A 21,906-nucleotide genomic window follows, 5' to 3' on the forward strand; every position below is an offset into this window, starting at 1 on the left:
GCTGGCACATCCAACATACTGTTTTACTTTTGTCCATGACGCGCTTACCTTCAGGGTCATACGTCACATGAAAACCAAAATAGTTCCAAAGGCCAGATCTGAATGAGGGTGGGGGAGGTTCAATTTGCCATGTTGCAACGAGCTTAGCTTCTGTCTTGCTAGCTTGCGCTGCGCTCAGTGAATCTGCGCTCGACAGTGCAGCCTAGGCGGAGTAGTCGAGCGCAGATCCACTGAGCGCTCAACACAGACAGCATCATCAGAAGAAAAGTTGATAAAATAAATTAAAAATCTTGTATTGTTCGTTACATATGCTTACCAAACCGAAAGCACTGTATCGAACGGTTCAATATCGATACGAGTATCGTTGCACCCCTAATATTTGTATTTGGTTTGAATTTGCATTTTCCTAATTATGCCACGATTACCACCACCATGTTGTTTCTTTGGAGTCAGAGGTCACTGTATTTGCTAACTAGCTTGGTTAACAAGCAGCGTGTCCAGTCTGTGAGACTGAGACATCACAGGGACGTTAACGTTAATATTTCAGTTCACTTATGAGTTTCTGTTTTATTGCAGGAAGTTTTTTTTCTCTCTTTGACCCCTGCAGATTGAAAACTCAGTGTCTGTAGATTGTCTTTGTTAAACGTCTGTCTTGTAAGACGCTAACTGAAGGCCAGGGAGGCAGCTGCAGTTTAAAAAAAGATAACAAACACTTTATTTAAAAGTGTTAAAGTTAAAGACATCGTGCTCGCATCACTCGCAGCGATAAAGCTGAGGAGGAGGAGGAGGAGGAGGAAGGGGCTGTCGGGCTTTCATGTTTTATTCAAACGGCAGAAGAAGAACAGACAAAAGCTCTTCATCCAGCTGCTGCGGTCATGAGGTTTCACCAAGATCGAGGAGGAAACAGGAGCCGAGCAGCTCGCAGCGTTTACTCTTCATCAGTCAGCAGAGCTCAGATCCATCATCAGCCCCGTTCTCCTTCACATCCACACGTCTGTTGTTTGATAGTGAAGACACATTTATGAACAACTCTCACAGCCTGTTTCCAAAAAGTGTGGAGTATCAATAAATCAGAGAATAAATCCCAGATAGGAAACAGGTGCAGTGAAACCTGGCAGACGATCCGGCCTCATAAAATTGTAGCTGTTTTTAAAGCGCATTGTTTTTACTACTAAAACTACGATAATATAAAACTTGAGCGAAACAGTTATTGTAGTAATTAATCAGAATTCATGATTTTCAGAGGAACATCTGCACAGAGGCATCGTCACTCAACTTTACTGAAACAAGTCAAAGTCAAATCGAGGACTGAGTGAAGACTCGCTGCGACAGAAACGGCTTTTCTGGTTTCTTTCTCGTGCACTGAGTCATCAACATCATCGTCTCAGCTCAGGGTTCAAAATGAAGCTAAACACTAAGAGCTGCAGTTTCTTCAAAGACCACTAGAGGCTCCAGCAGTGAGTCCGTCACACAGACTCCAGGGTTTCTAATGTCCAATGGAAAAAAACATGTTTACGGCCTTAAAGGACAACTTTAAGGCTGTTACTCAGTTGGTCCATTTTAACCCTTTAAGACCTACCATAGAACCAAGTCCGCCAGAGCTTATATTATATTTTTACATGCTGTGGAGCCATTTTTGGGAGCATTTCAAGTTGATATACATCAATACAACCATTACAGCCTAAATTTTAATAATATGTCTGCATTAAGTGCATAGTAATTACATAAATTGCAAAAAAGTGCAATAAACTACAAAAAAATTGAAAATCGTTGTTGTTTTTTTAACATATATTTCTAGTTAGAGAAATTTAAGAGGCTTATCCCTCAAAACTGTAAATACAAAAAAGTTGCACAAAATAGTTTCCCACCACAGGAAATTTATTTTAAGTGTCTTCATAGTTTTATATTTGAAATACACCAATTTTTATATACTGCAGGAAAAACGAAAATAATTATTATAATGCAAATTTGCAAAAAAGCAGCATATGAATCAAAATAAACTATTTCCAGCAGTGCAATATGAGTCCTAAGCATCCCAGAAACCACACAGAAAGTCATAAAGTCAAAGATAACTTTTAAAAACACCAGTATAGGCTCATGAGGTTTTGATGGTAAAAAACTACATTTCCGCGAAAATGACGTCACTTCCGGTTTCGGGCAGGTCATGGCGGACTTGCGATAGTTCGCGCTGATGATATAGGAAGTGTTATGAACAGCTGATCGGATCAGCAAAGCGTGTTTCTGGAATATTATGTTTTTGTTGCTGCAAGTGCTTTTTATGCAGTTTTTGCAAAGCTATATGTGGAAGGAAACTGTGACCGAGGACAAGCTGATGGCATAAGATGTAAGTACAACTCCTCCGGTTTCATATGCGAAAAAAATTATTGCGCTAGCTCACGTGGTTGCAGAGCTACCGGGATTTAAAAATAGTTATGCAAAACGGAGCGTGCTGCTCTGACTGATTTTAAAGGGTTAAGGCCTAACATTAGGGAAGTTACTACTTGAACTGAAGTGTCCCTGCTAGCTGTCTGCTTAGCTTCACCTCAGCTAACTGGAATCACTGAGCAGGACCAGTGGGCTGTACTGGAACTGCTGGTGTGTTAAAATTTCACCGTGATGGTCAGAACATCCGACAAGTATCTGCTTCGGGTTTGGTGAGAAACTCTTTCACTGAGCGCTAATTAGCAGATAAGCTAACTGCGCTAACGCACTAATTCCCATCAATTGAGCATTGCGTGGCACATCTGACTTACTGTTTTACTTTTGTCCATGACGCGCTTACCTTCAGGGTCATACGTCACATGAAGACCAAAATAGTTTCAAACGCCAGATCTGAATGAGCGTGGGGGAGGTTCAATTTGCCATGTTGCAACGAGCTTAGCTTCTGTCTTGCTAGGCTCAGTGGATCTGCGCTCGACAGTGCAGCCTAGGCGGAGTAGTCGAGCGCAGATCCACTGAGCTCTCAACACAGACAGCATCGTCAGAAGAAAAGTTGATAAAATAAATAAAAAAATTTGTATTGTTCGATACATATGCGTACTGAACCGAAAGCACTGTATCGAACGGTTCAAAATCGAGTATCGTTGCACCCCTAGTATTTGTATTTGCTTTGAATTTGCATTTTCCTAATCATGCCACGATTACCACCACCATGTTGTTTCTTTGGAGTCAGAGGTCACTGTATTTGCTAACTAGCTTGGTTAACAAGCAGCGTGTCCAGTCTGTGAGACTGAGACATCACAGGGACGTTAACGTTAATATTTCAGTTCACTTATGAGTTTCTGTTTTATTAGCAGATACCTGGATGAGGTCATTGCACCTGTGCAGCTTATTCAGCCTTTAACTTTTTAAGTATCATCGCTGATGGCTGCAGAAACACAACGTGCTTTAGGCAGCTGCTGTTGTGATTTGGTGCTGTGTGTATATAACACTGAACTGGACTGAAAGGTGGTAGGAGCTTGAAAACTGGTAGATGTGGATGTTGGTGAGGTGACCTTTTCATCCTCGGATGAAGATTCCCAGAAAGTCTGTTTTCTCGCCTCAGAGGAAGCCATACTGTTTTTTCCTAATTCACACAAAACACACGGCTGAGGGCATTTCAACATTTCAACATGGGACTCAAACGGTCGTTAGGGGAACTGCAGCTTTTGTCATCTGCGTTAGTTTATTTTATTTTGCGTTGTTAAAGTCTGGGATCATCTCCGGGTTTCGTAATGAAGTAATTGTGTGGCTGTAAATCACTGTTAAGACTGAATGAGCTTCTTCTGCAGCAGCTTCTGTTTCACAACCATTTCCTTTGTGCTCTGACTTTATTGTGAAGGAGTTCTGACTTTATTTTGAAGGCGCTCTGACATGTTGCTAAATCTGAATATACTGGATGTGCAGCTTCACGCATCAGCATTCACGATGGGTTTAAGGCACAAAGTGAACGATCACAAACGGATAGTTTTGTTATGCAGTGGGTCCATTTTGCCCGTAACGGCACAGAGAAGTGGAACATTTGGGTTTTCGAGAGGGGGGGGGTGAAGTCCCATCATGCATCACTGATGTTTGTACTTTACATGAATGTCACGCCGCCTCCCTCTCCTGTTTCTCGTCTCTGCCGAGGATAAATTCTCTGCTTTTAGCAAACCAAATCAATACGCCACAGCAGTCCTTGAGAAGGTTTCACTTCTCTATGAAATGAACCTCACTCTGGAGATATCTGTGTGTGTGTGTGTGTGTGTGTGTGTGGTTCTTATCAGAACTTTTCAGAGGATGTTGAACTTCCTGTGGCCTTTGAAATTATCTTCTGTCTGGAGAAGAAAGGAGTTTGATGAAAGTTTCACTGATGACGCTGTTAAGGACGCTCTAATTTTCTCCGATGTCCTTTTCAAACTCGGATGAGCCAGAACATTAGGAGGCGAATAACACGGCTTATCCTGATAGCGTAGATGTCGAGGCCTGGATATGTTGGGCGTGCGTGAATGGTGAGGGTGTTGGATGTGATGGAGATTGAAAGGTGTCGGGACTAAAGCTCGTATCGTGACGCTCTCGTCGGTGCTCCCCGTACCGAGGGCCATTTGGGAGGCAGCTGACTGTGAGCTGTAGAGAATCTGCTGTAATATCTTTGGCATCGCTCTAAAGCAGCCGGCCAAATTTCAGACTGTAGAGGCCCACTTCTAAATCTTCTGCAGCAAACCCAAACCTTTTAATGACTGCTGTGATCATCATAGAGCAGAAAATCACACAAAACTGCACAAAGAAAGTTTTATGATATTATTTATTTGTTTTGATTTTGTGGTGATTTACTCTCCAGTTTAATTTCTCAGCATCAGAAATAGATTATTAAAGATTATGTCTTTTATCCTGTCTTCCTTCTCTCACCCCAACCGGTCGCAGCAGATGGCCCCGCCCCTCCCTGAGCCTGGTTCTGCCGGAGGTTTCTTCCTGTTAAAAGGGAGTTTTTCCTTCCCACTGTCGCCACAGTGCTTGCTCATAGGGGGTCATATGATTGCTGGGTTTTTCTCTGTATGTATTATTGTAAGGCCTAGCTTACAATGTAAAGCGCCTTGAGGTGACTGTGATTTGGTGCCGTATAAATAAAGTTGAGTTGAATTGAATTGAATTAAATCAATTCAATTCAATTCAATTTTATTTATATAGCGCCAAATCACAACAAAAGTCGCCTCAAGGCGCTTCATAGATACAGAGAAAAACCCAACAATCATATGACCCCCTATGAGCAGCACTTTGGCGACAGTGGGAAGGAAAAACTCCCTTTTAACAGGAAGAAACCTCCAGCAGAACCAGGCTCAGGGAGGGGCGGGGCCATCTGCTGTGATTGGTTGGGGTGAGAGAAGGAAGACAGGATAAAGACATGCTGTGGAAGAGAGACAGAGGTTAATAAATCCTACATGTTCTGAGTCATATAAACGTTAAACCATCTGATTTTTAAGGTTGTGCATCTGTTTCTTTAAAAAAAGTTAAATAATAAAGTTGAATTTCCTGCTTACATGCAGTACCTTCGTTGCCCACCAGGAGGCCGTGGTTTTCTGTTATGTAAATTTTCAAATATGTTTCAGATGGCAGACACATTTGGGCCTAATTAGAGCTACTTTACTAATTTAATTTTACAAGGATTACATTATCGTTAAGTAAGGCGATGCTGAGTTTCGATGAGTAATCTGAGCAGCAGGGATGTAACCGTGTTTAGAAATGAGGCGGATATTTATTTAAGGTGGAGCAGCTGTGCTCCAGTGACCAGCAGAAAAGGCTGCACCTCTGAAGAGTCCTAGAGCTGCACTGCAATCAAGGCTGAACACTGTGAAGGATTTCTCCACTGCGTGTGGAAATATCCACGATGATTGCTGTGTTTATAAAACGACAACTAAAACAACAAAAACAGAATTATTGTTTCAGTTAAAACGAAAATAGCACAAAGAAAAAAATTACTCACTCAGCAGCTCTGGCCCTGATGGGTCTCTGAGTCACTCCTCGTGCATAAACCAGCCAATCGTCTTTCCTCGTGAGATCATCAACAAACTAAACAAACCCAGTCCGAGGCGCCGTAGGGCAGGCCGTTCCTTCGTAGGCTGCCTGCAGAGCGTCACACATTTGTGCCAGTTTTTACTCTTGTGTGGACAAAGTACACTTTCAAAGGTCCAGACGTCACTGACCTCAGCAGGCAGGCTAGCATTCATTAGCATTAGCTAACGGAAAGACATCCCAGGGTCAGCGCTGACCTCCAAAACCAAACAATCCCTCCATGAAGCCCGGGACCTGCTGAACTCGAGAGCTACGAAGCTTAAACCAACACAGAGCCAGAGTCTGCAGTTCCCTTAATGTCCACTCGAGGCTGACTTAACCCTTTAAGACCTACCATAGAACCAAGTCCTCCAGAGCTTATATTATATGTTTACATGCTGTGGAGCCATTTTTGGGAGCATTTCAAGTTGCTATACATCAATACAACCATTATAGCCCAAATTTTAATAATATGTCTGCATTAAGTGCATAGTAATTACATAAATTGCAAAAAAGTGCAATAAACTACAAAAAAATTAAAATCGTTTTTGTTTTTTTAACATATATTTCTAGTTAGAGAAATTTAAGAGGCTTATCCCTCAAAACTGTAAATACAAAAAAGTTGCACAAAATAGTTTCCCACCACAGGAAATTTATTTTGAGTGTCTTCATAGTTTTATTTTTGAAATACACCAATTTTTATACACTGCAGGAAAAAGGAAAATAAATATTATAGTGCAAATTTGTAAAAAAGCAGCATATGCATCAAAATAAACTATTTCCAGCAGTGCAATATGAGTCCTAAGCATCCCAGAAACCACACAGAAAGTCAGAAAGTCAAACATAACTTTTAAAAACACCAGTATAGGCTCATGAGGCCCTGATGGTAAAAAACTACATTTCCGCAAAATGACGTCACTTCCGGTTTCTGGCAGGTCATGGATGACATGCGATAGTTCGTGCTGATGGACGTAGGAAGTGTTATGAACAGCTGATCGGATCGGCAAAGCGTGTTTCTGGAATATTATGTTTTTGTTGCTGCAAGTGCTTTTTATGCAGTTTTTGCAAAGTTATATGTGGAAGGAAACTGTGACCGAGGACAAGCTGATGGCATAAGATGTAAGTACAACTCCTCCGGTTTCATATGCAACATAAATTATTGCGCTAGCTCACGTGGTTGCAGAGCTACCGGGATTTAAAAATAGTTATGCAAAACGGAGCGTGCCCGCTCCCACCGGCTTTAAAGGGTTAAAGACGGCGTCTGTCCCCACAGAGTCACATGTTTACATGTTTATTTTATTATAGAGCTGACTCATGAAACTGGGCGGAGGAATTCAAGGCGTGACGTCCCTGAACTGGATCTCATGACCATGTTTGAGCTGGTAAAAGTGTTAAAAGCAACGTCGTTGTGGCCAAAAAGATAACGTGAAGAAATGCAGTCCAGATGTGTAATAAACTGCAGGTCGGTCAGTCTTCATACAGCCTGGGTCTCGTTTTAAATGAAGTAAAGGTGAAAGAAGAACATGATGGTAACATTTAGGGCTGAGGTAGCTCATCTGAGAGGGTTTGATAGGAGCAAATTTTTAAAGTTTTCCAGATTTGCCTGTAAATCCAGAGAAAAGCAGTTCTAACCTCCTTTCAGACGGCTGCTCCGGTGTGCTGGAGTCACACATCTGTGTCCCTGCAGGGAAAGGGTTAAAGGACGTCGAAGGACTCGGAGCAGCAGACAGAAGATGAAGTATTGACGTCCATCTCCTGGAGTCAGGGCTGCAGGGGAGGGGGGGTAGGGGGGTTAGATAACGAGCCGGAGGAGAGGCGGGGTGACCATGACGACCGGGCCGGGCTCGAGGGATTTGGGAGGTGGATGTGCCTCCAGGCGGCGGCTGCTGCCACGCTCCGTCAGCTTCTTTAGTTCTGCTCCGATCCAAAGGAGGGAATTATGTGCATTTCAAATCCCTGTTTCTGTTGTAAAATGTATGAGGCCGAGGAACCCGAACACAACACGGCCGGGGTCGACTACAAACAGAAAAACATCAGCAGCCGAGGCAGATAACACAGCGGACACACAAACGGCGCCCACACACAAACGGCGCCCACACCGGTTTGTGAAGGAGGCGCCTTCATCTGCATGTGTGTCCGTCTCCAGCTGGAGGTTTAAAGACTTCGGCTTGTCGTTCAGCATAATCCCAAATTGTCTGTGTATTAAACCTGCAAACAGGAAGCAGCGCACACACACACACACACACACACACACACACACACACACACACACACACACACACACACACACACACACACACACACACACTCCAGGCTGATGGATGTGGCTGCTGCTTGGACTTAATTAGCCACGACTGGCCTGCAGACCTACACGAGGCTGCTGAACCGGCTCATTTGCTCTGATTCTCCTGGGTTTGTCCGTTATTTCTCACACAGACGTCAAAATCGAGAAGGTGACTCCTGAGATTTGAGAAATGAGATCAATAAGAGGAGGAAACTGGAGCAGCCGGACGATCGGATGGCATGAGGACAAACAATGATGCGACTCTGGGATGTTTAACGATGGTTGGCTCTGCAGCTCTGAACGTTTGTCAGAATTTAAACTTCAAATCTCACATTTTCTGTATTTTTATGTCTCACGTGTTTCATTTTTTCCCGTATTTACAAATTTTTGAATTTTTGAATAACTTCTCTCATATGTGAGATTCTGCTTCTAATGTTATTTTTGGCTCATTGTGTTATATTCATATTTTATATTGTTCTAGTTTTTTTGACATTTTTTCTTTTCCAGTAATTTTATTTAAGATTTAATTTAACAATTTTTCTGACTTTATTTTAAAAATTGTTGACTTGTTAAAAATCTTTGAAGCTCTCTGTGTTTGTTATTTGTATTGTTTCATCTCATGTTTTTACTTCTCATTACTTTTATCACCATCCATCCATCTTCTTCCGCTTTATCTGGCGCCTCCTCCCGGTGGGACATGCCTGGAACACCTCACCCAGGAGGCGCCCAGGAGGCATCCTTGTCAGATGCCCAAACCACCTCAGCTGGCTCCTTTCGATGTGGAGCAGCAGCGGCTCTACTCTGAGCCCCTCCCGGATGGCCGAACTTCTCACCCTATCTCTAAGGGAGAGGCCAGCCACCCTTCAGAGGAAGCTCATTTCCGCCGCTTGTATCCGCGATCTCGTTATTTCGGTCACTACCCACAGCTCGTGGCCATAGGTGAGGGTAGGGACGTAGATCGACCGGTAAACTGAGAGCTTCGCTTTTACACTCAGCTCCCTCTCCACCACGACGGACCGGTGCAGCGTCTGCATCACTGCAGCTGCAGCACCAATCCGTCTGTCGATCTCCGGCTCCCTTTACTCCCGAACAAGACCCCGAGATACTTGAACTCCTCCACTTGGGGCAGGAACTCATCCCCGACCCGGAGTGGGCACTCCACCCTTTTCCGGCTGAGAACCATGGCCTCAGATTTGGAGGTGCTGATCCTCATTCCCGCTGCTTCACACTCGGCTGCGAACCGTTCCAGTGCGAGCTGGAGGCCCTGACTCGATGACCTTTTACCACATTTTTGGATTTTTACCTTTTTAACTTTAACCGCAGTTTATTTTTCTTTCACTGTCACAAATTCACCCTGAAAGTGAAGTCGGATGTTTTGTTTGCTCGTCTCTGATGATGTGACGTTCACGTTCACCAATCAGCATCCTGATGATTAACTCTCAGATCAAACAGGTGAGACTCAGCTGTTTGGCTCAGTGTGAGGTTCACGGTGAGGAAAACTGAAAGTATTGATCAGTAACCGATCACATGTGTAAGCTTCACACGTTCAGCATCAGTGAATGTTTGTGATATTTCTTAAACAGCATCAGTTTGCGTGTGGGCCTGAAACACGTAAGAGACACCATAACATTCATTTTAAAACTTGTTGTTACCTTGGACGACTTCTTCCAAACTCGTTGTTACTCTTTTGTTTTCTTGCTCGTTGAGTCTGAGTGTTATTTTCTCAGCTGGAGGCTCACATCGCCCGTCTCTGAGATGCTGCTGAGCTCCGGGGTTGGCCGTTACTGCGGCCAGCGGCGGCCATTTTTGGGACTCTGGGAGGTTTGCAAACAGTAATTACAGGCCATTACACGGCTCCTCAAAGCCACTCGGCAGCGCTCGTGCTGGCACCGAGGCGGGAATCTGCTGCAGGAATCTCAAAGGAAATGTGGATTATTCAAGTTCACAGCACATTTCTGAGCCGTGCAGGCCTGTTATTATCTGTGTGTGTGTGTGTGTGTGTGTGTGTGTGTGTGTGTGTGTGTGTCGGCTCTAGAAGTCTCGCAGATAAAAAATGCTCATAAATAAGTCGCCTTGTGACATTTCATGAACTGATCATGAGTGAAAGTTTGAAGAGCCAAACTGATTCAGGATCAGCTGCGAGTTTGTCCCCGCAGCCTGAGAGCGGCGCTCTGATGTTTCAACAAGTTTCAACACTTATAGGTGTGTTTTCTACTACTAACAGGGGCGGGGCTTCTGATATTAAAACCTTTTGTGTGAGAGGGGTGGCAAATAACAAGAATGTTGACGAAATGGAGGTAGAGGGGCTTGTTTCAGACTGAACCGAGAGGATAAAACGAGTCCGAGAATAAAAACATGGAGCAAGAAATGAGCCTAAAAACCATGTCGTGCATTAAACTATAAAGATTTTTATTTTGAGTTTCTTTTTAATGTAACTACACATTCAATAAATAAAATAAAATAAACAAGCTTCCTGATGAGGATTTTATTGACTCATTATAATTTATGTATTTTTAGGCTCCTTGTTTATTTCATTGTAAACTATCGTACCTTTTTCAATTCAATTTCAATTCAATTTTATTTATATAGCGCCAAATCACAACAAAAGTTGCCTCAAGGCGCTTCATAGATACAGAGAAAAACCCAACAATCATATGACCCCCTATGAGCAGCATTTTGGTGACAGTGGAAAGGAAAAACTCCCTTTTAACAGGAAGAAACCTCCAGCAGAACCAGGCTCAGGGAGGGGCGGGGCCATCTGCTGTGATTGGTTGGGGTGAGAGAAGGAAGACAGGATAAAGACATGCTGTGGAAGAGAGACAGAGGTTAATAACAGATATGATTCAACACAGAGAGGTCTGTTAATACATAGTGAGTGAGAAAGGTGACTGGAAAGGAAAAACTCAATGCATCATGGGAATCCCCCGGCAGCCTACATCTATTGCAGCATAACTAAGGGAGGATTCAGGGTCACCTGGTCCAGCCCTAACTATATGCTTTAGCAAAAAGGAAAGTTTGAAGCCTAATCTTAAAAGTAGAGATAGTGTCTGTCTCCTGAATCCAAACTGGAAGTTGGCTATTTTATTGGCTATTAGGCCAAAGTTTGGTTCAGATATGTGCTGGTTACACCAGAATCCCCCTAATTAGCCGTTGCCTCACAGAAGCTCCTCCCACCTGCTAACAATCCTTCTGAGGCTTATTTTGACTGTGCACCATGCAAAGCTGGGGGCTTATTATTATTATTATTTTATTATTATTATATCCTTTGAAGTCATACAGTAGCACCTCTTGGAGTTCTAACTCCATGAGCCAGTTTACCAGGTTCGGATTAGCGTAGCACCGAACTGAAAGGATCTTAATTAAAAGCAGTTTGTAGTCTAAGACGACTGTTGTCCATCCCTGTGAAACTGAGCCATAGTGTTTACATGTTTATCCATGTAAATGTTTTTACATGGATAAACATGGAAAAAACATTTTCCATTGCTGTTTTTTGAACGTCGCCCTCGGGATGAAACATCTCTATAAACATGTAAATGTACCGATCATGGTTTTTTAGTATTGCTAAACTTCTCTGTGTATAGTTTGTGGACAAGTCTGACATGAATAATCTTCTTCTGGGTTTGAAGATCTAAATAATCTAGATAAACACTGTCAGGAGGTTGATCCTGGATTATTCCATTTATCTTGGATCTACTGATAGTATCAGGCTGGTTTACTGGGGCACAGCAGGGTTTTCATGGTTAGATTACACCACCGATTCAGCTTGATTTATTTAGCACCAATCCACAGTATCAGATTCAACCGAGTGTTAGATTGAAGAGGAAAAATCACAGCGAAGAAGCCAGCGATTCCCCGGGAGAGAGCTTTTTTCCACCTGTCTCTGTGAGTCAGAGTCAGACTCCTGTAATTGTGAGCAGCTCCTCAGGCAGGTGAAGATGAGAAGTGACTTCTGCTTTGTGCATTAATGATGATACCACCCACCAGTTTTCTTCCCTCTGAGGAGAGCAGATTTCTCAGCTCTGCGAGTCCATCTGTTATTTCCCCGGTGTAAACACTCACCTGTAGTCCAGGTGTCTGCTCGGGCTGATAAACAATCATCTCTGTCGTGTCCGTATTTCTCCTGCAGCTCAGCTCGCCGTCTGCTCTCGTTGTTCATAAACTCATAAACTTGTCTGGACTGAGCGTGTGATCAGAGCCGGGATGTCGGGATTTAGCAGCAGCACTCGTGGAGGTGCCGCAGGTGTGACTCACCTCATTGATCCGCCTGCCTGTTGTCTCCGTATTTAACTCGCTGCCTTTGTTTGTGTCTCTGCCGTTAGATCTGTCAGAGAAGAAGAGCGACCTGAGGGTCTGTGATGACTCCACCTGCCGATTCGGGGGCACCTGCAGAGAGGACGGCGCTCAGCTCAAGTGTGTCTGCCAGTTCCAGGTAGATGACATCATTTTTCTTTTTTTTTATTGGACATAAAACGTTTACCTGGTCATCAATGACATGTTTAAGTTAGAGTTATGTTCCATTAGTTCATGTTAACAAGGTTCCAGAAACATTCGCTGATATTATCTATAAAGTGTTTTTGTTTCCAAGAGTTATTACTGTATTTTCCACACTATAAGGCGCACTTAAAATCCTTTCATTTTCTCAAAAATCGACAGTGCGCCTTATGTATCAATTCTGATGTGCTTACTGACCTCAAACCCATTTTATGTGGTTTGAGGTCTCAAACCACGGCACTCAAAAATCTGTTAAAAAAAATGTTTTAGTACGACTTTGCTAAGCTACGAAGCCGCACCGCCTGATGGATTGTCGGAGCATTACGGCTATCGTAGTCAGGAGCCTCGCGGAGTAATCTGGGTCCTAAACTCCGTCCGCTTCAGGTCCCAAAAACAAACAAACACTGCAGCATCACTGAGACTTAAAAACTGTCTAAATTCTTTCATCTTTAATAAAATTATCAGCGTTGTAATAAGGTGTAACAATTAAGTTTAACATCCAGGCATCCATGAAAACAGAATTTATTAAGTTTAATGGAGTTTGAAGTTAGCATGGAGTTAGCTCGCTAGCTTCCACCTAAACATGATATAGCATGTTCTGACTGAGAGATTTCTGAAAAAAATAAAATGTGAAGACATGAAACTAAACAGCAGTGCCATTTGTAGGGTTACTGAAGTTAGCTGCTGGTATATAATGATGTGCTATGTGGTCGCTAGCGACACAGCTATGTTAGCATAGCATAAACAGTGAAGCTGGAGGATGAACGCTAACTTTTTTCCACTCCATAAAAGTTAACGTGAGGGTTCCTGATGGTTAGGGACAAATGCAGTCGCATGGCAGGATGTTGTAAACGGACCAAACTTCAGTCAGGAGAACAACTGAGATAATTCATCCACAATACGAGGTTAGTCATTAACATACTGCAACAACATGGGAATAGAACAGCTGCAGAGAATTCAGCATTAATGAATCAATGTTACAGAAGTGGAGGAAGCAAGAAGAATGAGTTGAGTAAAGTGGTTAAGTGGTCCGAAAATCCGGTATTCTAGTAAATATTTGGAAAGCTGTGTGCAAAAGTCTTGCCACCCCGCATGTCTTTATAGGTTGCCATGAAAACAGGAAGTGTTTGCAGCAGTTTACTGAAACATGCAAACATGCACGGAAATACAGCTTATGAGGCAAAAACAGAGTTTGTGCAATTCTAACAAGCCTGATCGTTGATGTTTGGTGCGACCACCTTTGTTCCTTAACACAGGCTGAACATTTCTTGTCATTTAAGTAGTCTAACAGTAGGTGGATGGGCTGAATGTCCAGATGCACGTCTCAGCTCCTGTGTCAGGGTGTTGTAGAATAAAGACTCTATGCAGTATAATACAGAGAGACCACAACGATCATATGACCCCCTATGAGCAAGCGCTTTGGGGACAGCGGGGAGGAAAAACTCCCTTTTAATCCTCAGGGAGGGGCGGCTATTAGTTGGGGGTGAGGGGTGTAAACACTGTGACAGGAATGCATACTCCATGCTTTAGTAACACTTATGTGCGTCTATATTTTTCACCCCATTTATGAAATAAATTCGCTAACAAAGCTAAGTAGCATTAGCTGATAATTCCACCCTCTATCCATATGCTGGTCATGTCTAGCTCTGAAAAAGCTAACATGGTGGTAGCCAGAATGCTAACTTTGATCAGTGCACAAGGAAACACTATCTCTCATTGACAGCTCAGGCGCCCTGCCTCTGAAAATGAGACAGGCATGTCATGTTCGCCTCCCTCTTTAATATGAAAATGGAGCAGTCACAGCAGCACTGTGTGAATAATAAAATCCTGCGAGCAGCCGGCCTGTCTGCAGTCTCTTCTCAGTTAATTCTTGTTAGTTTTAGGAGCTAAAATGAGGAAAAACACCGTGAAGTTCTTTCTGACACATAAAGAAGCATGACCCGCCTGCAGCCTGTTCCTCTGATATGAAACCAAATATAATTACTCTCCCGTCAGCCTGTTGTATTCGCTGCATATTTGGTCGAACGGCTGCAAAATAAAAGCAGCGGCAGCGTGAAGGGCAGCTCCTGGAAGCAGAATTCACCACAGAGCCGCAGCTTCACCGCAATAACAAGACACACGGCGGCTGTTTGAAGCTGGCCGTCACGCTCCGTGAGCTGAAAGCAGAGCCCACATTCATGTGCACACAAAGAGGACGGAGCGAAGCGAGCCCGGCCGTTCGACGTGATCAGAGCAGTTTCACAGCTGTCCGAGCGAGACGGCGGCTCTGAGGAGTCTTCAGCTGCACACAGAAGCAGCGACAGCCTGAATTATAACTCTGATTGTAACAGGAGGAAGAGCCTGAAAGCCGTCCAGTCCACACTGACTGCATGATGAAAAGCCCGCTTTGTAAACCCACCGCCCACCCTGACCACCTGAAGAGTATGATGCAGTTCATGCCCTGAAGCGCGCAATACAGTCAAGTACAACTTGCAGAATGAGACTCGTGTAAGCCCTGACATCACCCAAAAAGCTTCTCAGGACCTGCAGTTATTTGATCAGTGTGATGCTGTGTGAGGCCGTTTCTCCATCTCACTGCCATTCGTCACGTTCACAAGTGTTAAAATATGATTATATTATAAAACTAGGAGACGAGCCTGGTGCGCAAACACAGGTACAATAAGATCCTTCATGTGCTGTAGCAGCAACTGATCCCACGCGACGTTCCGATCCTTTAAAGTTTATCCAAAACGCACTTTTTGAAGTTTTTCTCTGGTGAATGATGAGAAAAAAAGATCAAACATCCGAGTACCGAAGCTTGTTTCTGTTCCCGCACATCACAGACGTGCATCCATGATAGTGACGCTCAAAGTAGAGGTATAAATAAGGCCTGATTTTGTCTTCAGATCGGGACACAGATGGAGTCGCAGTAACATTTATTTGGTGTCTTTCAGCCCTGAGAACTTCACGTGGAAATCTCCTGCATGGATGAAGTTCCAAGGGCTCAAAAACAACACAGTTAAACAAGTTATGGTACAAGCAGGGTGATTTTTCATGGAATGACCCTTTAATTTGTTGTAAATAGTTATCATCATGTCAAGTAGGGCTGCCACGATTAGTCGACTAGTCACGATTAGTCGACTAGTCACGATTACGTCGACTATCAAAATCGTCGACGACTGATTTAATAGTCGACGTGTCGTTTGAAGCTTTGTAAGATCACAAAAGACGCAGGAATAAGTAGTAGGATTTAAGAGTGTAATAACGGACTGAAACAGAAGATGGCAGCACTGCATGTACAAGGATGCCAGCTGCCGTTAAACCCCGAAGAAGAAGAAGAAGCTGTGTCCCAGAATTCATAGCGCAGCCCAGCTCAGTTTCCAACAATGGCGGCAGCTAGTTAGTTTTAATATTACTCTTATTATTCTTTCTGGGTCACAAAATAAACGTTTAACATATTTTCAGGCGAGAATGTAGCTGTATAAACCTCAAATATCTGCTCAGTTTATCAAGACACCACATATTTTCAAAAGCGCTCCGACGTTTTCGGAGACGTCTGTTAGCCACTAGCTCGATAGCTAGCCGGGGGCTAGGCTAACTAGAGCCGTGAGAACACCGGACTCCCGGCAAATCGTTTTCAAACCCACCGCCGTCTTTCGCTACTCAGGTTAAACATGATATATAAGTCACTTAGATAACTTAAAAATGTTATTGTTTGGCTTTTTTTCAGTATTTTATTTGTTCCTGAGTAAATCGGTTTGGCTGAGATTAAAGTTATAGTTTTTACACAGCTGAATAAACGTCAAGCAGACAGCTGATTATCAGAAGTGTGAGATGCTCGAGAATTTACTCCGGTGTCCTGTTATATTTTAGATAGCAAGGAGTAGGGATGGGTACCGGTATCCGGTGCCATGATGGCACCGGTTCTGACATAAACGGTAGTAACCAGACCGAAAAGCAGCGCACATTTCGGTGCTTTATTTCGGTGCTTTTTTTTCCTGAGCTGTGGTACACTTTCTTCTTCCTTACATTTATATTGGCGGTTGGCAAACAACTGAAAGGTGCATTACCGCCACCAACTGGTATGGAATGATACACTTTAGATTCTAACCAATCATTTTACGTTTCCGGATAGTAGGCGGGTCCATGTACGTACGTTCTTTTAGAGCAGAGCTACAGATTAAAAATGCCCAAGGCGAAGCGGTCAAAGTCTGGCTGTACTTCACAGCAAAATATGCAAACTCAGCAGCTGCAACAAGTGCTTTAAGCTGATACTGTCAAAGAAGGTAACACCTCAAATCCGATGAAACACCTGGCGACGGATAGCGTTTTTTTTAAAAGCTGAAAAATGCGCCGTATTTGATAGCTTGCTGCAAGACCTCACACCAGCGCATCTACTGCGGGTGGGTTGCCTGTTATCGGACCCGGAGTTAGCAACATCCCCCAAAAACCCGAAGAGGAGAGTCCTAGCCCCTAGCCCTGCCAGTGTAGCAGAAATGATGACGGATGATGATGGCAGCAGCAGCCGTTCTTCTCTGCGTGAGTAGCTTAGTAGGCTAACCACGTTATTAAATTAATGCATGTAAGGTGAACTAGCAAACACCGTCATAGTTACATGCAGCTGTCTTCTTGTTTGATGGCAGATACTCCCTTCACCCTGGCCAAAAAGGCTAAAATGACCAAAGAAAAAGTGGAAAACTGCTAAACATGAGAGGTTTTTGGACAAAGTTTGTGTTTTTTCCATTGATTAAGCACTGCTTCCAGCCAAGAGTGATACCATAAATCCCCTATAGCTGCAGAAAAGGCTAACATTGTTATCTTTTTACAAAAAAACAGCTGAACATAAGATGTTTTTGGACCAATTTTGTGTTCTCCATTCTTTAAGCACCGGTTTGAGCACCGTTTAAGCACCGGCACCGTTTCAAAAGTACCGGTTTGGCACCGGTATCGGATAAAACCTAAACGATACCCATCCCTAGCAAGGAGTTTATTAAACTTCACCGAAACAATCTGCAAATTTCATTAAAATTTAATAAACTATCATCTTGTCTTTATTTTTAGTTAGCACATACCTTAAACACTTAAAGCTGTAAGCTAATGATAGTTATATAAGAGCAGATGCTGCTGGTGCAATAAGCTGTACGTTTAACGTCCAATGGATGATGATCTGATTAGTCGACTAATCGCAAAAATAATCAGTGACTAGTCGACTATCAAAATAATCGTTTGTGCAGCCCTACTGTCAAGCCTAGTCTAGCCTAGCCTAAGACTGCCCATTAAAAGGTGACTGCCCCCTAGTGTCCAAATGTGTATCGTGGCAAAACAAAAGAAGAATAAAGAGCCGTTACAGGTAGTTCAAACATGCAGAAGTCTACCACTTCCTGCTGCTTTGGATCTAAATTTGATATTAAACAGTGCAAGCTTATTAATGAACAAACACTAATATCCAAAGCCTTTCTGGCTGCTCCACAAACCTCACACAGCTAAATCTTAATGTTTTCATTTTTCTGCCACTAGACTTGCAAACAAGATGTACAGTAATTGTAACTGGAAGGCTTTGAAAGGTCAAGCACGCTGGATCCTTTTGATAACGACCTGACTGTCATCTGTTTCCCGTCTTCTGTTCTGCCTCTACAAAAGGCCTCAAGGACAGCCTGAAGGTTGCTTGTTGATGGTGCAAAAAAACATCACACTGTGTTCTCGTGTCTGCAGGGAAGAGTAGATGTAGTGTAGGGGAAGAGGCGCTTCTGGGGGTTTTATAATGGGATCAAACAGCGGGGATCGAGGCCCAGTTGATTCAGATTTCTATATCTGAAAATTTATATGAAAGCAAAACGAAGCAAACCATGTGAAAAGTGGTTAAAGCTTCAGTGAGTTTTATTTGTGTGCAGGCAGAGGTCCCGTCTCTGTGTTCAGTTCTCTACGTCTGCATCTTCACAAAGAATTCATGGACGAGAACTTCCCCAAAGTCAACTGAGAGCATGATCCAGATGTTTGCAAAGGGAGTTTTATTTGGAGGCAAGTCATTTCCTGTCATATCCTCTTCCAGCAGTGGATGTTCATATTAAACTTCCTCGTGTGCCTAAAGCTGCAGACTGCTCGAAACACTTTTGTGTCTACTTTTGGATCTTGGTGATGTCATAGATTGGAAACCCCACCCACCTGCCCTTCAAACCTTCTGTTTGTGACAGTCAGCCAGTCAGTACAAAGCTGGCCTAAAGGGGAGGGGCTTGTTTCAAACAGAGGGGAAACTGAGGCTCTGCACCGAGGACCAGTGTGAGATAAAGAAGGATTATTTTAGCTGTTAGTCATGCAAAGCTACTCTAAAAGAGTACAAACATGGAGCTGGAGATGAGCAGAACCGGCACTATTTAAATTTTCCCTTTTCAAATACAGTTTCTGACAATGGCTGTGCTTCACCTCGCAGCATTATCGGCTCTGTGAAAGTAGAAAGTGTCTGAGAGCTGAAGAGGCGCTTTAATGCAGATAAATAAATCTAACTCTGCACTGCGAGTCAGCAGTTTTCAGCGGATTTATCTCCCGTGGAGCCTTGAAATAGCTCGAAACCATTAAAACTTTATGGTTTCTGTGCAGGTTTGTGTATGTGTGAATGTAAATCAGTCCAAGACACACATTTTTACGTGTGTTACGCTTTATTGAGATGACAGAGATCCTCATTAAAGCTATTTCACTGTCTGATAGGAGCTGCTCCACCTGCCCGCCTGCAGGCAGGGCCATGCAGTCAAAAAATCAAACATCCACCTGCAATGAAACTCATCACACCTGCCTTCATTTAAAGGACTAATCTGTTCGATTTTCAGCGAAATAAGCCGTCTGTTCTCCTCTAACCAGCAGGGATCCGGCTAATTCCCGATCATTAAAACTTCTGAGTTTGCTTCTCTGAACAGAAAAAGAGCTTCAGTCGCTAAAATTGAACAAAGAAAGCCAAACATGCTGATGAGTGCTGATAATGAGCTCTTGCTGAAAGTCTGATGGAAAGAAAAAAACACGTTACAACAAATTTACTTCAGCAGAACAAAACCACAAAATGCTGACGGAGCAAAGCGGGACGAGTCCTGACAGGACAGAAAAATGTTCTCCTCTCAGCTGGAGGTTGGATGCTGCTCATCGGTTGTTTTGTCTTTCGTGGATTTCAGCTGCTGACTCCATCGGACTCTCTTCCTGTTGGATATGAACCTGGCCTGCTTCTGCAGCGTGTTGGAGGTCGTGGAGGTCAAACCTGCAGGGGATTCCTGCTAAATGATTGATGTGTGAGAGTTAATAGAATATGGATTGCTGAACACTGATATGTGTCCTTGGCAGCTGTAGCTTATAGCTGACAGCGTGAGCAGAGCGGGTTTATATAACCTCCATGGAGAGCGAATGAAACTCTGGAAGTGCCTGACAGCTTGCATCATATTTGACCCATATTGATCACACATGTACAGCACAGGCTTGATAACGCCATCGTTCTCCTCTCTACCTTTAAACGTGCTCTGCATGGACTCGTTTCAACCCGTCAACTCATTTCTGTGCAAACATCCAAAGGAGGTGATGCTCAGGCTCAGTTTAGAAGAAAACTAGAACCACATTGCAACAGTGTTGCAGAATAATGTAGCGAATTACATTTGATAACATAGTAACGTTTCTCTGAGTCTGATGTAACACAAATAAAATACTTTGTATCTGAAGGGTTTTATTCAGGTGTTTCTGTGAAAAACTGCTTGTAGGATCATTTAGCTGCTGTAACTTGAGGTGATCATTCATCGTTTCTCATCGTCATACAGGAATTCTGGCTCAGACTTGTTCACAGCTTTTTGAGGTTCTTTCATGCACATCTCCCTTTAACCCTTTAAAGCCGGTCAGAGCAGCACGCTCCGTTTTGCGCAACTACTTTTAAATCCCGGTAGCTCTGCAACCACGTGAGCTAGCGCAATCATTTTTTTTGCATATGAAACCGGAGGAGTTGTACTTACATCTTATGCCATCAGCTTGTCCTCGGTCACAGTTTCCTTCCACATATAGTTTTGCAAAAACTGCATAAAAAGCACTTGCAGCAACAAAAACATAATATTCCAGAAACACGCTTTGCCGATCCGATCAGCTGTTTATAACACTTCCTACGTCCATCAGGTGAACTATCGCATGTCCTCCATGACCTGCCCGAAACCGGAAGTGACGTCATTTTGCGGAAATGTAGTTTTTTACCATCAAGGCCTCATGAGCCTATACTGGTGTTTTTAAAAGTTATGTTTGACTTTATGACTTTCTGTGTCGTTTCTGGGATGCTTAGGACTCATATTGCACTGCTGGAAATAGTTTATTTTGATGCATATGCTGCTTTTTTGCAAATTTGCACTATAATATTTATTTTCGTTTTTCCTGCAGTATATAAAAATTGGTGTATTTCAAAAATAAAACTATGAAGACACTCAAAATAAATTTCCTGTGGTGGGAAACTATTTTGTGCAACTTTTTTGTATTTACAGTTTTGAGGGATAAGCCTCTTAAATTTCTCTAACTAGAAATATATGTTAAAAAAACAAAAACGATTTTCAATTTTTTTTGTAGTTTATTGCACTTTTTTGCAATTTATGTAATTACTATGCACTTAATGCAGACATATTATTAAAATCTGGACTATAATGGTTGTATTGATGTATATCAACTTGAAATGCTCCCAAAAATGGCTCCACAGCATGTAAACATATAATATAAGCTCTGGCGGACTTGGTTCTATGGTAGGTCTTAAAGGGTTAACAATAAAAACTTGACTCAAACGAAACTAAAATAAAACCAAAATGTAGAACTAGACCTTGTTGATCATTATTATTATTATTGTAACCAACAATAATTCCTGTAATGTATATAGCTGATGTAATTAATAGTTTTGCATAGTAGAGTCAATCTACATGTTTTTTACCCCTCCCCCTCCCCCTGAGTGAAGCGACCCCCTCTCTCTATTGTCACACTGAAGCTTAATTAACATCTGATTGTGTTTGATTTCCAGTGTCACAAAAACTACGTCCCTGTGTGCGGCTCAAACGGAGACACCTACCAGAACGAGTGCTACAGGCGACAGGCGTCCTGCAAACAGCAGAGACTCATCTCCCGGGTGTCCGACGGGCCCTGCTCCACCGGTGAGT

At 42.9% G+C, this 21,906-nt stretch overlaps 1 protein-coding gene across 1 annotated transcript in view; it reads left to right on the plus strand.

Annotated features, from left to right (window-relative positions):
- Positions 1-21,906, plus strand: part of tmeff1a (transmembrane protein with EGF-like and two follistatin-like domains 1a) — a 145,484-nt gene that overhangs the window by 50,375 nt on the left and 73,203 nt on the right. Inside the window, exons 2-3 of the mRNA XM_085140902.1 lie at positions 12,610-12,719; positions 21,771-21,900. Of these exons, the coding sequence (XP_084997028.1) occupies positions 12,610-12,719; positions 21,771-21,900 (240 nt within the window). The remainder of the gene's footprint in view (positions 1-12,609; positions 12,720-21,770; positions 21,901-21,906) is intronic.

This window comes from Neolamprologus multifasciatus, chromosome 18, assembly GCF_963576455.1.
Source record: "Neolamprologus multifasciatus chromosome 18, fNeoMul1.2, whole genome shotgun sequence".
In the NCBI taxonomy this organism is placed as follows: Eukaryota; Metazoa; Chordata; class Actinopteri; order Cichliformes; family Cichlidae; genus Neolamprologus; species Neolamprologus multifasciatus.